At 40.4% G+C, this 14940-nt stretch overlaps 1 protein-coding gene across 12 annotated transcripts in view; it reads right to left on the reverse strand.

Annotated features, from left to right (window-relative positions):
• The window catches only part of TAF1 (TATA-box binding protein associated factor 1), a 72563-nt gene that overhangs the window by 34185 nt on the left and 23438 nt on the right, over positions 1 to 14940 (reverse strand). For 10 of the 12 annotated variants that reach the window (XM_027607658.1, XM_027607664.1, XM_027607656.1 and 7 more), the window contains 10 exons: positions 14673 to 14886; positions 14049 to 14214; positions 12720 to 12931; positions 9853 to 9961; positions 9535 to 9633; positions 8850 to 9027; positions 4125 to 4192; positions 2006 to 2128; positions 1167 to 1259; positions 999 to 1083 (listed from right to left, as the gene is read on the reverse strand). In XM_027607658.1, the coding sequence (XP_027463459.1) occupies positions 999 to 1083; positions 1167 to 1259; positions 2006 to 2128; positions 4125 to 4192; positions 8850 to 9027; positions 9535 to 9633; positions 9853 to 9961; positions 12720 to 12931; positions 14049 to 14214; positions 14673 to 14886 (1347 nt within the window). Of the gene's footprint in view, positions 1 to 616; positions 792 to 998; positions 1084 to 1166; positions 1260 to 2005; positions 2129 to 4124; positions 4193 to 8849; positions 9028 to 9534; positions 9634 to 9852; positions 9962 to 12719; positions 12932 to 14048; positions 14215 to 14672; positions 14887 to 14940 lie in introns of all 12 variants that reach the window. The other 2 variants (XR_003522529.1, XM_027607657.1) reach the window with 2 other exon arrangements.

Here is a 14940-nt window from a genome sequence, read left to right on the forward strand (position 1 = left end):
TTCAGGCCTCTGTATCTTCACATACCACTCGCTCTTCTCCGCCTAGAATGTTTTCTCCTCCACATTCTTTGCCTAGCAAACTCCCCTATTCCTTTAGAACTCAGCTTAAGATAACTCTCTTCCAGAAAGTTGCCTCTAATTTCGCTCGGATTTAAATAGCCTCTGTGTCCCTCTGGCACTCTGTGCGCACATCTAGCATAGTATTTAACTTCTGTAAATTTTCTTTTCTGTTTCCCTAAATAAACTACAACCAATCTGGGAGCAGGAATAATATCTAAGTTGATTTTATATTCGTAGCATCTATCAGAGCCAGCATACATTAGGTGCTCAATCAATGTTTACTTAACAAGTGAGTCACTCAAAACTGATCTTTATTAGCTTATTTGTGAAGCCTTCCCTACCCTTTAGGTGAAGGTGCTCCTTTTTCTCCTCTAGTGCACTTTGTACATCCTTCTAATAATAGCCCTTGTCAAGCTGTATTTTAACAGCCTCTCTCCATCAACTGGATTGTGAATTACGTGGGCAGAGTGACTATGTCTTTCCGACCAACAGATTAAGTAGTTAGCACAGAAGTTAAGTAACTAGCTTAGCATATATTATCGGTTCAGGTACTGACCAAAACTCCATGCTCTGAGGAAGCTCACTGTGGTCTATAGTCACACATTTCCTTAAGCTCCATCTAAGGGCCTGGAGCACAGGTGAATTTTCACATCTCACGGAAAGCAGCGATGGCTCAAAGCCCAAAGTAATATCCATTTGATTTTTATTCTCTTCTCATTTTTCTGTGCTTTCTAAAGTATAAAAAATTAACGTACATTGCTTTTTCATCATTAAAAGTTATGAGCAAACTTTACAAAACACACTAAAATATGTGCCCGCTTAAAAAAAAAAAAGGCAGAGTACTGTTCAAGGCTACTTCATACAATTGAATTTTAATAATGCTAACTAAAACTGGATGAACAGAATGATAGAAAGGAAAAAAAAGGAGAAATACCCACCATTATACTTAACACTGTTGGCCAGAATAAGGTTGACATCATCTAGAAAGCTCTCCCGACTCTGGTACTTGTGCTTGGAGATATTCTGTGATTAAAAGAACCAGGGGACTCAGATACATGTACAAATTTACTGGCTTCCAAAAAGACATTTTAGATCAAATCACTCACCTTACGTATAGTCTCTAAATCCATTGGACTGACAATCACTTTGTAATAATCTGGAACAAACTTCTTATTAACTGGGTGATGAAATGGCCAAGACTAGAAAACAGAAAACATGAGAAATTAAATGGAAACCATTCTTTATACTGGAGATTCTCAACCTTCATTGGGTCACAAATATTCCTAAGGTTCCAACAAAAGCTATGAACCCCTTTTCCCAGAGACACATAATCACACAAGATTTTGTCTATAACTTAAGAGGTTTCATGGATTCCTTTAAGGAAAAAACCCTGCTCTATACACACAATTAAAACTTCTTATTCCCCAGTCCCATCCAGAAAAGTTTTATAGCATTAACACATACATAACATATGCCTACAACACAAAAGGAAATTCAGTTCAGCATTCCTAAGGAAGAATCACTACCAAAACATGATACATAGTCAATCTGGTAGCCCTGCCATACAGTTGTAAAAGACCAAAAAAAAAAAAAAAAAAAATCAAAAAGACAACAAACACCGGATAATTAAATAAACTGCCATTTGTCAAGAAGCACCTCTCAATCCAAAGCCTCCCATTAGCTGGCATCCTAATTTCTTTCCAGGGCTATTCAGGAGCTTTCAACAACAGGAAGAAAGAAATCGTTCTATATCCACAGGTTCCTGGCCTCTGATTTGAACGATCAAACACTCTTACGGCAAAAAGGTCAGTTTTTTAAATTATATACCGGTTTGAATTTACGAACACTACCCCCCAGACTCCCCAGCATACATACACATGCACATCTTACTGTCCTTCCCTTCCCCTATACTATCTTCACAATATTTAGCACAGAGACTACTTACATCTGGAACTGCCATCATTTTTTGGGTGACAATGTTGTCCAGAATGAAAGAAAATGCTACTTGGTCATCATCATCCAGCAAGGGGTTGATAGCTTTCTCTAAACGAGCCAATTTATCTTCTTTCTGATATGAAACAAAGCAAAGGAAAAACAGAGGTTTCCCTGAGGTGTAATCACCACAGAAACTTATGGATAATTTGCGGTTCAGTTGTCTACTGCCCTTGCCCAAAAAAGTCTAACTTTGAATTCTCAACTTCAGTTCTAGGCAAAAGTCCAAATAAGAGAAATGATATTCTCGTTAAAGGATCGAAAGGGATGTACCAACCACTCCTTTAGGTATTCTACCTTCTATTCTTGTAGATCACCAAAAATATACATCCTCGGGAATTGATAACTTAGCTCCCACAACAAAAACATCTTTACCAAGTTAGGTTTTAATTTTACATGGTTTTTGCTGTAAACTATTGCTGAAAACACAACATATTGTTGATTAGTGACTTTTACATAACAGAATGTAACCCAATAAATTTGTTTCAGGGGTGCCTGGGTGGTTCAGTCGGTTAAGCGTCTGTCTTCAGCTCAGGTCATGATCCCAGGGTCCTGGGATCGAGCCCCGCATTGGGCTCCCTGTTCAGCGGGGAGTCTGCTTCTCCCTCTGCCTCTGCCTGCCGCTCCCCCTGCTTGTACTCTCTCTAATAAATAAATCTTTAAAAAAAAATTCATTTCAGACTATACTAGGAATAAGTTTGTGTTCCAATTGCTCCACATCCTCACAAATACTTAGTACTACCAGTTTTTTAAATTATTTTTTAGTCTTTTTAGATTTTAGCCTTTCTGGTGGGCACATAGTAGTATCTCAACATGGTTTAAATTTGCATTTCCCCAATGATCAAGTTGAGGAATCTTTCCATGTTTATCAGCCATCTGATTATCCTCTTTTATGAAATGTCTACTTTATTATTAACATCATCATCATACTTCCATTTTTTCTAAGTTTGTAAGGTGCCATTTTTTTGGTAAGAAAATGGAACATAGGGGTGCCTGGGTGGCTCAGTCTGTTAAGCATCTGACTCTTGATTTTGGCTCAGGTCACGATCTCAGGGTCCTGAGATCGAGCCCAATGTCAGGCTCCATGCTTGGCACAGAGTCTGCTTGTCCCTTTCCCTCTGCTCCTCCCCCCTCTGAAATAAATGAATAAATAAAATCTTTTTTTTTTTAATTATTTTTTTTTAAAGATTTTATTTATTTATTTGACAGAGAGAGACAGCGAGAGCAGGAATACAAGCAGGGGGAGTGGGAGAGGGAGAAGCAGGCTTCCCGCTGAGCAGGGAGCCCGATGTGGGACTCGATCCCAGGACCCTGGGATCATGACCTGAGCCGAAGGCAGACGCTTAACGACTGAGCCACCCAGGCGCCCTGAATAAATAAAATCTTAAAAAAAAATGGAATATAGAAAATCTTTTAGGGGCGCCTGGGTGGCTCAGTCAGTCGGTTAAGCGTCCAACTCTTGATTTCAGCTCAGGTCATGATCTCATGGTTGTGAGATCCAGCCCCATGTCAGGCTCCGTAGTGGGCTTAAGATTCTCTCTCTCCCTCTCCCCACTCCCTCTCCAAAGTAAATCTTTTAAAAATTAAAATTCCTCTCTGCCAAAACACAGTCTCTTAGCTCTAGCTGACTTCTTGGAAATTCACTTTTCTTGACCCTTTCTAAAGTTATGTGGGTTCTAGATTTCAATCCTAGCCACACTCCTTAATAACCATGATGCCCAGGGCAAGTAATTTTCTTCTACGGATCTCAGTTTTTCCATCTATAAAAGAAAGAATTGGATTATGAGATTTCAAAGGTCCCTTCCAGTCTCTAACACACTAAAGATCTGCTACTCCTACATTTCTCTACTCTTCTTTCTGTTACAGTCCCTCCTTCCTCAACCCTGCTACCAGCTCCCCTCAAATTCCATGCCTTTTTCTCATTTTATTTATTCATTTTTAAATGTTTATTTATTTAAGTAATCTCTACACCAAACATGGGGCTCAAACTCACAACCCCGGGATCAAGAGTTACATACTCTTCTGACTGAGCCAGCCAGTCCCCTGCCTTTCTCTCATTTTAAATATCTTACCTCTTTGAGTTTTTCATCACAGAGATCCAGCATGGATTGAGAGATCTGGGTCAATGAGTGCTTTGGACCTAAATTTATAGAGGAACAGTAAGAGATGAGACCACTAAAAATGGGAGACGAGAGCTGCCAATACCTCTTCTAGACTTTTAATACATTTACTTAAACACCTAATATGGTGCCAGACACCAGCCTAGCTGCTAGATTAGATAGATATACCAGTCTTATCTCCATTTTTCAGTGCTAACAACATGGCAGATATACAGGATGGATGAAAAAACTAATTTTAAGTCTCTTCCTTATTTATATATATCCCACAGTACTACTATTGATACTCCTGCCTTTAATACCTTGAAAGTAATAATACCATGGATGGGGAATGACAATTTGTTTAAGGATGGCTGAGGAGATGAAGGCATGATTTATAATCTCGCCATACTTAGCATATAAAATTTGTGATTGCAATTTTTCTTTACACAACTCATGGTTTGTGATGTCCTCCCAACATATGGCTAATCCAAAGCCTTTGTCATAAAAGACTCTCCATCCCATCTCAGACTATTTAGTTTCCTTGAAATCCATAATGGGAGCTTCAGAAAATCCTCACACTATTTCCTACAGTCCCCACTTATGGCTGCCCTGATTTAAGCTCATTATAGGGATAGTTAAAACATTTTCATCTAGACAGTATTCTATTTCCTTTCAGTATCCTTTGCTTGACTATCTTCCTCTGTCTATCCATTCATATAACTATTCCCCAGACCCCAAATCTCAACTCTATTCTCAATCAATTAATTCAGCATTCATTTGTTTATTCATTCAACGAATGATTAATGATGGTCTGTGATGTGTTCAATGATGAGAAGAAGAAGAAAATAAGACATAATTCCTACCTTAGCTCTTGGGTCAAAGAAAATGACATGAAAATAAATCATTGCCAAGACAGAATATGGGTGCTTGAAGTATTTATGGATGAAATGATATGATGTCTGGAAATACAGACTAAACAATAAGCAAAGAATCAGCCATGAGGGTAATTGTTGAACTAGATGAATAGGTGTGCCGAGGTTTATTCTCTCTACTTCTGTACATACCGAACAAGTTCCATAATGAAGTTTTAAAAAACTGAGTATAGTGCAAACAGAGGGATACACTGGTTGCTAGGAAATATGGTAGGGCTGCATATGAAACATGTTGTAAGCTGTTTTTACAACAATTAAATCTGCATACTGGGAAGCAGGGAAGGCTTGCTGTGACTGACATTTGAGTAGTGTCATTAATGAAGAGTAGAGGTCCATCAGGTAGACAATAGGGTAGAAAGACATTCCAGAGGGAAGAAAAAGTATACAAAGATACAGAAGTAAGGAAATAAACAGAAACGCGAGGCACCACATTTCACAAGAACCACAAGCAGTTTGGTACAACTGCAACACAGGTATGTGTGGAGGAGAAACAGGAAATGGAACTTGGAAAGGCAGCAGGGCTACATTATAAAGGTCTCATAGGTGATAGAAAGCCACTAAGGATTTTATGCTGGAAAAATTTTTCAAATTTGTGTTTTGGAAACAATTACCCTATCACAGTGTGAAGAATTAAGGCAAGCAGCAAAGGGAAAGTTTGGAAGCTGTTGCAAGGGGTCCAACAAGAAAGGACAAGGGCTTCAATGAAGAAAGCAGCAACGACTGAAAGGAAGGAGATGTGTTCCAGCAAATTGTAGAGGGTACAATTTATGGGACTTAGTAATCTATGAATGTGGGGAAGAGAGGGTGGAACCAATGACAGCCATCATTTCCAGATGGTAATATCATCAGTCTAAATACGGCAACCAGATAAAGAGTTGCCAGTAGGGCACTGAAAAATGGACATGTCTGGCAGGCAACTGGAAACATGAGTATGGAGTTCCGAAGAGAAGTAGGGGCTGGAGACAGTGATATCAGTGGATATAGGGTAGCTGAAGTCATGAGAATGAAAAAGATAGGAAATCATTAGAGAAAGTACTCCTAGAAAAGAGAGAAGAGATTATCGAGGAGCTACAAGTGGTCCATAGTGTCAAACACCCTGGAGTTCGAGAGACTTCTAAGAAGATGCAAAGATGTTCAACATCAAAGACAAAAATTGTATGATCTCACTTATGCGGAGAATCTTTAAAAACAAACAAACAAACAAAACAAAACCAAACTCGTAGAAAAAAAAGGAGATCAGACTTATGGTTACCAGAGGCAGGGGGAATCGGAGGAAGGTGGTCACAAGGTAGAAACTTGCAATTATGAGAGAAGTGAGTACTTGTACAGCAGGAGGATGACAGTTAACACTGCTGGATGATAGACAGTCAAGCTACTGAGAGTTAATCCTAAGAGTTTTCATCACAAGGAAGAAATTTTTTTTCTTTTTCTTCTTATTGTGTCTATATGAGATGATAGATGCTTATTAAAATGACTGCGGTAATCATTTCACACTACAGTAAGCCAAACCCTTATGCTGTACCCCTTAAACTTCTACAGTGCTGTGTATCAATTCTATCTCAGTAAAACTGGGGCAAAAAGATGCTCAACACCATTCCCTGGAACACCAGGGAAATGCAGATCAAAACCACAATACCACTTCACCTCCACCAAGGTGGCTAGAAAAAAAAGATGGACAATAACACAAGTGTTGACAAGTATGTGGAGAAATTAGAACCCTTACACACTGCTGATAGGATTAAAAACACTGCAGTTGCTCTGGAAAACAATTTGATAGTTTCTCAAAAAAGTTAAATGTATACCATGTGTTACCAGCAATTCCACCCCTAGGTATATATCCAAGAGAAATGAAAACAAATGTCCACACAAAAGCTTATCCACAATTCACAGCAGCATCACCTGTACTAACCAAAAAGTACAAATAACGCAGATGTCTACAAACCGATCAACATGTTTTAAAAATGGGGTGTATCTATACAGTGGAGTATTATGTGACGATAAAAAGGAAATGAAATACCGATACATGCTCCCACATGGGTAATACACATTAAGATTGACCACTTTAAATGTGTGCATTGTACAGTATGTGAATTAGATCTCAATGAAGTTGTTTAAGTAAACAGGGATTTCTGGAATGTGGCCACTTGATCCTAATTAGGAGGTTGCTAGCCCTTCTGCAGAAGATCGCTTCAGGGTTGTGAGGTGAGAATGGATTCACACCTCTGCTGCTTTTTAGCAGTGTGACCACCTCAGTCAGGTTATTTAAACACTACAGGCTTATCTGTTCATTTGTAAAATAAGGATTATAGTAGTACCCATTTCAGAGACTTCTTACGGTGAAATAAAGAAGACAATGCAAAGTTAAAACACTTGGAGCCACCGGCAGTACTGCTGCTACTGTTATCAGCCAGGGCTATGAGGAAGAAGGAGGACTGGGGGGGGGGGAGGATTTAAGGCTGGGACAAGGTCATAACTTAGCTTTTCCGTTTTGTTCTAACATCTCCACCTAAACGACCCACAGGTATCTCGGCTCTGTACTTTCGAAGTTGACTCTTAACACCTTCTCATTCCTCTTCCAATCTTTTAAGTATTTACCCTTGTAACTTGAATGACAGTCGAGCCTAACAAATGTGTTCTTCCCTTGTGTGTGTGTAGCACTCTGCTAGGCCCTGAAAATACAAAGATGAGTAAAACAGTCTCTCCAGGTCACAAAGTGATGGGAGATTCAGATACATAAATCATTACATATAACATAGTAAGACTCATAAAAGTTCATTTAATTCTGCTAGGAAGAACAGAAAATTAAAAAAATGGGTCTTTTGGGCAGTGTGGATAAGTCTTCATGAAGAGATGATATGAGTTGGTATGGAAATATGAATGGAAATTCACAGGGCATGTTCCCACTGGAAGGGAGCAAAAGGCATTCCAGACAGGGCAAAGACTGCAAAGGGCATGAAGAAATGGCATAGGATATTTTGCGAAATACAACGCTGAATCTGGCAGGAGTCCCTAGTAGGTATGGGAGCCAGGTATCGGATAGGAGACTAGGTAAGTGGGTCAGGCTTGCTATAAAAGGTCTCGGAATCTAGGTACTGCCACGTTTACAGATGACAAAACTGAGAAGGCTGTGAGAGGTTGTCTAAGATAACTTGTCTAAGGTAACTTAATCAGTAAGTGGCAAGGCCGGGATTCATTCTCTCTCTGTACCCTTAATCCCCACACTTACACATGAAATCTGTGCTCAAGGATACAAGTGGAGATCAGAAACCTTGATCCCTGACATGCAGAAGCTGTACTGTGTCCCCCCACCCTTTTAAGACACAGAACACAGATTTCTTTCTCCCTCCCTTGCCAGATGTGGAGCAAAGTGAACATGTAAGAGCCCCTATAACAAATCTGTAGATCACATCAAAGATTCACATACAGCGAATATGGTCACGCGCACACACTCTGCATAGGTTCCATCCACACTGTCTCTCCCTTCTATTTAATCAGGCCCACTTCTTCCTCCCACTAATCTCCCTGCAACTGTTTCGTTTCAGCAGATAGACTCCGAATTCTCCAGAGGATACATTAAAAAGTGGGACTAAAAAGAAGTAACATTAAATGACAAAAATGTGCACTATCTGATTTTCATAAGCCCAAAATGCACTCATACACTGTAGATCCTTTCAGTCAGTCCAATCTCGTCTGAATTTGGGACTAATAAGAGACAAATAAGGATCTGAAAGGTGACCTTTGCAGTGAAGGAACAGGTGATTCTTACCATTATAGGTTGCACTATTTTTCACGATTAGCTCCAAATGCTCTCTGAACTCTTCCCGAGATGGGTAGAGGCGTTTGCGCACATTTTCACGGAGTGTTTGTAAGTCCATTGGTCGAGTGATGATTTTGTAGTAGTCCTTTACAACCTTTGCATTGACTGGAGTATGGAAAGGGTAGGTCTGTGCAAACAAGAGACAGCACTATCCATGAGCAAAGAACACTTGTCAGAGCCAATTCCTGAAGACTCTCACATCTTACCTCTGTCTACCTGGCCATCAACTCTCAAAGGCATCTTTCTAGATGAAGCAGGTAGGTCTGTTGTGTCTACTAAACTATTTAAAAAAAATAAAACAGGGGCGCCTGGGTGGCTCAGATGGTTTAGCATCTGCCTTCGGCTCAGGTCATGATCCCGGGGTCCTGGGATCGAGCCCTGCATCAGGCTCCCTGCTCCCTCTCCCTCTGCCTGCCGCTCCCCCTGCTTGTGCTCTCTCTCTCTCTGACAAATAAACAAAATCTTAAAATAAATAAATAAATAAATAAATAAATAAAACCCAAAAACCTACATCCCAAAGAATCAGAGGAGTTCCACGTACATATGAGTATACTCTATTGCCCTCGATCTGAAATCACTGATAGAACAAAGGGCTTTGCCATTGCTACTGTAGATAAGAATGTGACGAACTCACATTTGGAAGATCTCTCATGTCATTGATGATAGACTCCAAAATGGAGGACAATGTCACCATTGGGTCTGTCCGGCGCCGGTGGATGGACTTATGAGGTCTCTAGGGAGAACCAAGAAATCAGAGTGCTTCTTTAGATAAGAAAAACAAACACACGATACTTTCTAGCTATAGCTTAGGAATCTTGTCATGAACAGTACACATAATTTTCAGGGCAAGGCCAAAGGGACAATCTAAGGCTGTGTCACAGCCATGGGTTAGAGGGCTGGAGGAATCAATGAGAACCCCATCTGGTCAGAAAGAAGCAACGCAGATACTCACATTTAAGTAGTCACAGTGAACAGTGGTTCCAACTCGCCGTTTCTTCTTGGGAGGAAGCTGCTGTTTAGGGAACTTGAGAACCAGAGATTTTCTGCGAACCTCATCTGCACTGTAATCAATAACACTTTCATAGCATGCAGTCCCTATCTCTAGTCCCCAGAAAAAAAAGCAATTACAATGAAGAAGTCCAAAGTACCTGAGCATGAGCCTGGGGAGGAAAAAGCTAAACCAAAGGCCAGACATCCACATTCTAAGGCTCAGATCAGGCAAGGCCTCATAGGATCTCCAAATTAATAAAGAACTAGGCAAGCCACAACTTCACCTCAGTTTCCTATTTGGAAGATAAGGGAACTAGGCTAACGGAATTTCAAGAACCCTTCCAGCTCCAACATTCTACCTTAGGGTTCAAGGGCTACGAGGCTAAACTTACAATGCAAACAAGGAAGAAATGAAAAACCGGTTTGAAAAAAAACTAGTTTGAGTTTCCCTCAATCATTAAAAGCCCATTTACCTTCTTCCTTTCCTTTGTATGGGATCAAGACACTAAATTTTCCTTTTCTAATGTGCCTCAAAACATAATGACTATTACAGATATTGATAAATTAAATCAAGAATGGAAAAAAGAGCCCCAAACCTAAGAGAAGCAAAAACAAACTGGTGATGGATGGTAACTAGACTTACGGTGGTGATCACTTTGTAATGTATATAAATACCGATCTATGATACTGTACCTCTGAAGCTTACATAATGGTATCTACGAATTTTACCTCAGTAAGAAACAAAATTGATCAAAACAAATAAAATTGATTAAAAATTAGACAAAAGAGAATTTAAATATATTTTGCATGTAATACCCTGACTGTACAACTGCAGTGGCATATAGTCTAAGGACAGCAAACTACAGAAAACACCTCGAATCTACTTTATAGGTTTGTTGTTAGTGGTATTGGTATTATAATTCTCAAACCATTCTGTACATAGCAAATGTACAGACAGAGCAAACAAATAAACATATCAATGTGGGGAACCAGAGAAAGGATACAGATATGACTGGGGGAAGAGGAAGAAGAATCCGTAGATATGATTTGAATGGAGGTTTTGATACGAAGGTTTTGATGTGTGGTTTACAATGTATATTTTCTAGTTCTGTCCAGTAAAAGCCTAGAAGCAATGACATCTCAGTGGCAATGAGCATACCTAACACCTAGATCTTGGTTCTAAATGCCATTCCCCGAAAAAAGGAACCAGGGCTCCTTGAAGAAATGGCTGATTCTAGGTCTCGAACAAGGAAATTTCAAAGACAGCCTACAATATCTTGTGTCAGAAAGCAAAGATGTTCTCAAAGATTTACAGGACTGTTTCAAAAGGACACAGGATCTGGCTTTAAGAGGTCAAATGTAAGACAATATGGGCATCACAATTACAAATAGTGTTAATAAATTATATTACATTAAGTTTACAAAAGGAAGAATTTCAGAATCCATAGAAATACTCAAACAGAAAGGAAAGGAAAGCTCTTCTTTACAGAATGCCAATTAATGTAGAAAGAATGCTATCATTAGAAAAACCACTATTTTGCAACCCCCGATGTAACAACGGAGTTAGGCAATGATCATCAATGGATGCTACAATTACTGAGAAAAAGACTGTTAGGGAACATGATATTCACCCACATGCTAATTACAAAGGGAAAAACATACCTTTATTATAGAGGGCTCTGGGGATCACCACTTAAACAAGATGATCAAAACAGTGAGAAAACCTGACATTATGTGCTTCTTGATGTGGTGTACTAAGTACATAATATCACCTATGTAGTAATCTTGCCAAAGACATTTAATGTAAACATAATCAATGAGATAACAATCAGACAAATCCAGAATATGGAGACAATTGGCCTGGCCTCTTCAAATAAGTCAATGCCATGAAAACCAACATAGGAGGAGACAACAGTTCTGGAATAAGAGACACTCAAAATACTTAATGTCTGAATGGGGACTGGATCCTGAACTGGGGGTAGGGCAGGCCATAAAGGACATTGAGATAACCAGAGAAATTTAAGTAGGAACCAAATATTAGATACTACTGAACTAATGTTAATTTTCTTAGGTGTAACGGTAGTATCATGTTGTTCTATCCTTATTCTTAGACGATGTGTGGTAAAGAACTTCTGAGTGAAACAACAAGATGCGTCCAACTTATTTCCCAAGAGTTCAGCAAAAAAAAAAAAAAAGTTTTTGACATATAAAGATGAAACAAATGTGACGAATGTTAAGTTGGCGACTGTAGAGGAATGATATATTGTATTAACCTTTCAACTTTTCTGTAGGTTTGCAATTTTCAAACTCACAAGTTAGGGGGGAAATGTTTTTTAATTTAAAAACTTCTCCACTTGATTATCTACGAAATTCCCTGAAAGCAAGACATAGTTTAGCAAGACATAGATAAGCATAGTTTACATCTCCTTGGTCTTTCTGGGATGGTCCATTACCGGAACACTGAGATTAGGGACTCAACAAATGTGAGGAGTGCCCGGAAGTAGAACAGGAAGAGCACCTACCATGTGCCAGGCACCGTACTACATGTTTATATAGTCTATCAGTTTAGCTTCATAACTACCCTGGGAAGGGGGGCTTTATTTGGTTAAAAGTTAGGTCGCATGGCCCGAGGCAAGTGGAAGAGCCTGAGGAGTGCTTTATGACAAAAGACTGTAACTGTCATTGCTGACAACAACTGAGGAAAAGCCATCAACATTCCCGTGCTTGGAGCTCCACTTCAAAGAACACATCACATCCACCTGTGCCACCCTTTGTATCATCGACCTCCAGCAGATCTCTCCACAGCACTTCCCGCCTGCTATCCCTTACCTCTCAATTAGCTGTTTCCCCAGGACAATCTTGGTCCCTTCGACCTTGATAAGTTCTTCATTATCATTATGAATGACCGTCTTTTCTAACTCCTCCTCCTGCTCCTCTGTCATGGCAACGGGGTTGGAAGGTGGAGCATTTGTTTGATAGTAGAGGGGGCAGAATTTGTTTGTCCTCATGTGCCCAATGGCACCACAAGCCCCACATTTCAGCTGCAAAAGGAAAAGTAGCAACGTGTCAGACAGAGGTAAACAGGCGGCCTAATGTCCGCTTTACAAAACATATACAAGGCAGGTGCAGAACTGTTGTCATAACAGAACTGTTCCACACATTTCAACCTGAAGCTACTGGACAAAAGAGCCTGAATGGAAATGACACATCAAAAATAAAATGCAATCCAGACACAGGACATTTTTTAAAAATCAAGCGAGGAAGAAAAGGGAGAGGATTTCCACCCCCGATCTAAGTGGTAGAGTATGAAGATGTTAAGTATGCAGGACAAAGTCTGTCGGAAGCCCAGGGCTGCGTTCAGCAGCACAGGCAGCCAGCACGGGTATAAACTTCCAGTCCCAAGGAAAGGGCTCAGTAATACCAAGTCTCCGTCTGTTTTGCAACTGACCTCTGAAAGTGAGGTCAGTTATAAAATGGGCTCAACACCGTATCGTATCTATAGAATATCATATGTAAGAAAGAGCCTTGAAAATATTAATGATCTCATCGCTTCTCGGCTATTGGCTAAGATCAAGTGAAAATATTAATGATCTCAGTACATGTCACCAACGGTTTACTTTTGCTGAGAACTTTAGTTTATAAAGTGCTTCCTAGGCATTGTATCACCTACTCCAACACCACTATGAGACAGCTATCGTTTTACACAGCAGTGGTCTCATTTTATGGTGTACATGATAGTTACACAGTATAGTAATATCTAGAATCCTACCTAAGTCATGGAAAGCAACCTGTGCTGGTAAGTTTCTTCCCTGTTGCTTCTTTTAACGTGTACAATTTTTAAAAAATGTGTGTATGGGTACATGTGCACACACACACACAAATGTACACATAAAAAACATCTCTCTCAACCAAGCCTATCTCAACCCCTAGGAAATATTTCCAACGGATGAAGCATAAAATGACACCCAATGGCACCAGATTAGGTTGTTGCTACCAGTCACACTAGTAGTGGATAACACCTGAGCAGCCACACCCATTCAAACTAGCCTTCCACAATACTGCCCTCATTCCCAGTTAGGGAAGACGCCAAAAGCTAAGGGCGGAGGTATGCTTTCTTCCTTTGCCTTGTTAGCTATGAGCACGCCACATTGTATTTACTTTTAGGTCAGGACGCTCCTTCATTTTTTTGGGCTTCTTCTCAGGAGGACCCTTAAGCTTCTCCTTTTCCTGGTTCCGCTTAAGCCGCCTAAGTTGCTCTTGAATCCTCCGCCGTTCCTTCCGCATCTCTTCCCGATGCTGTTCATCAAAAAGGGCAAACTTCCGACTGAATAGCAAGGGGGGAAAATATCACAGGACCGTAAGCAAAGCTAAACCAAGACGACTGTCCTGATAGCTAAACACCTCAGAACTAAAGTAATGCATCCGGACAGAAATAAAAGGGGCTACCTGCATTCCCATCTCCCCCACTCATCAGCCTTCCATGTGCAGAGCGGCACCTCTCTCAGGATGAGACGTCCTGAGTCATCCCTAAGATTTTTGCCAACCAACCACAAGGCAAAGGACCCAGGGGGAACTGAAAACATGCCTTTATTTTGGAGATTTGGAACTCGCCCTGTGATTTGACTCTAACCAAACCCAAAGACCTAAAGGCACCCAACCAACAAAGACTTCTAACTTCCAACCGTACAGAATCCTGTCACTCAAACTCCAGCACCTACCTCATCCCCACCCCCCCCACTTTTATCATCCTCATCGTACTGGAAAGCGGTGAGTCAAACTCACATGAATTCCTCATCTTTTGTGGTCCGTATGCGCACATAGGCATCAATGACAGCTGGCTTTCGGACTGTCTCACAGCGAACGTACTCTTTCCCCTCTTCATCTCGAAATGTGCGATAAATCTTGAGACAACGGCCGGTGGCAGAAGAGTTAAGGCTAGTCACAGAAGCTGTGTCATCATCTCTGTGATTGTTTCCTGATGCTGCTGAACCTGCTGCTGCAAGGCAGAAAAAGATTTCCACACATTCCCCCTACCACCCAAACGGTCATT

The sequence above is a fragment of the Zalophus californianus genome, chromosome X (genome assembly GCF_009762305.2).
Source record: "Zalophus californianus isolate mZalCal1 chromosome X, mZalCal1.pri.v2, whole genome shotgun sequence".
Lineage (NCBI taxonomy): Eukaryota > Metazoa > Chordata > Mammalia > Carnivora > Otariidae > Zalophus > Zalophus californianus.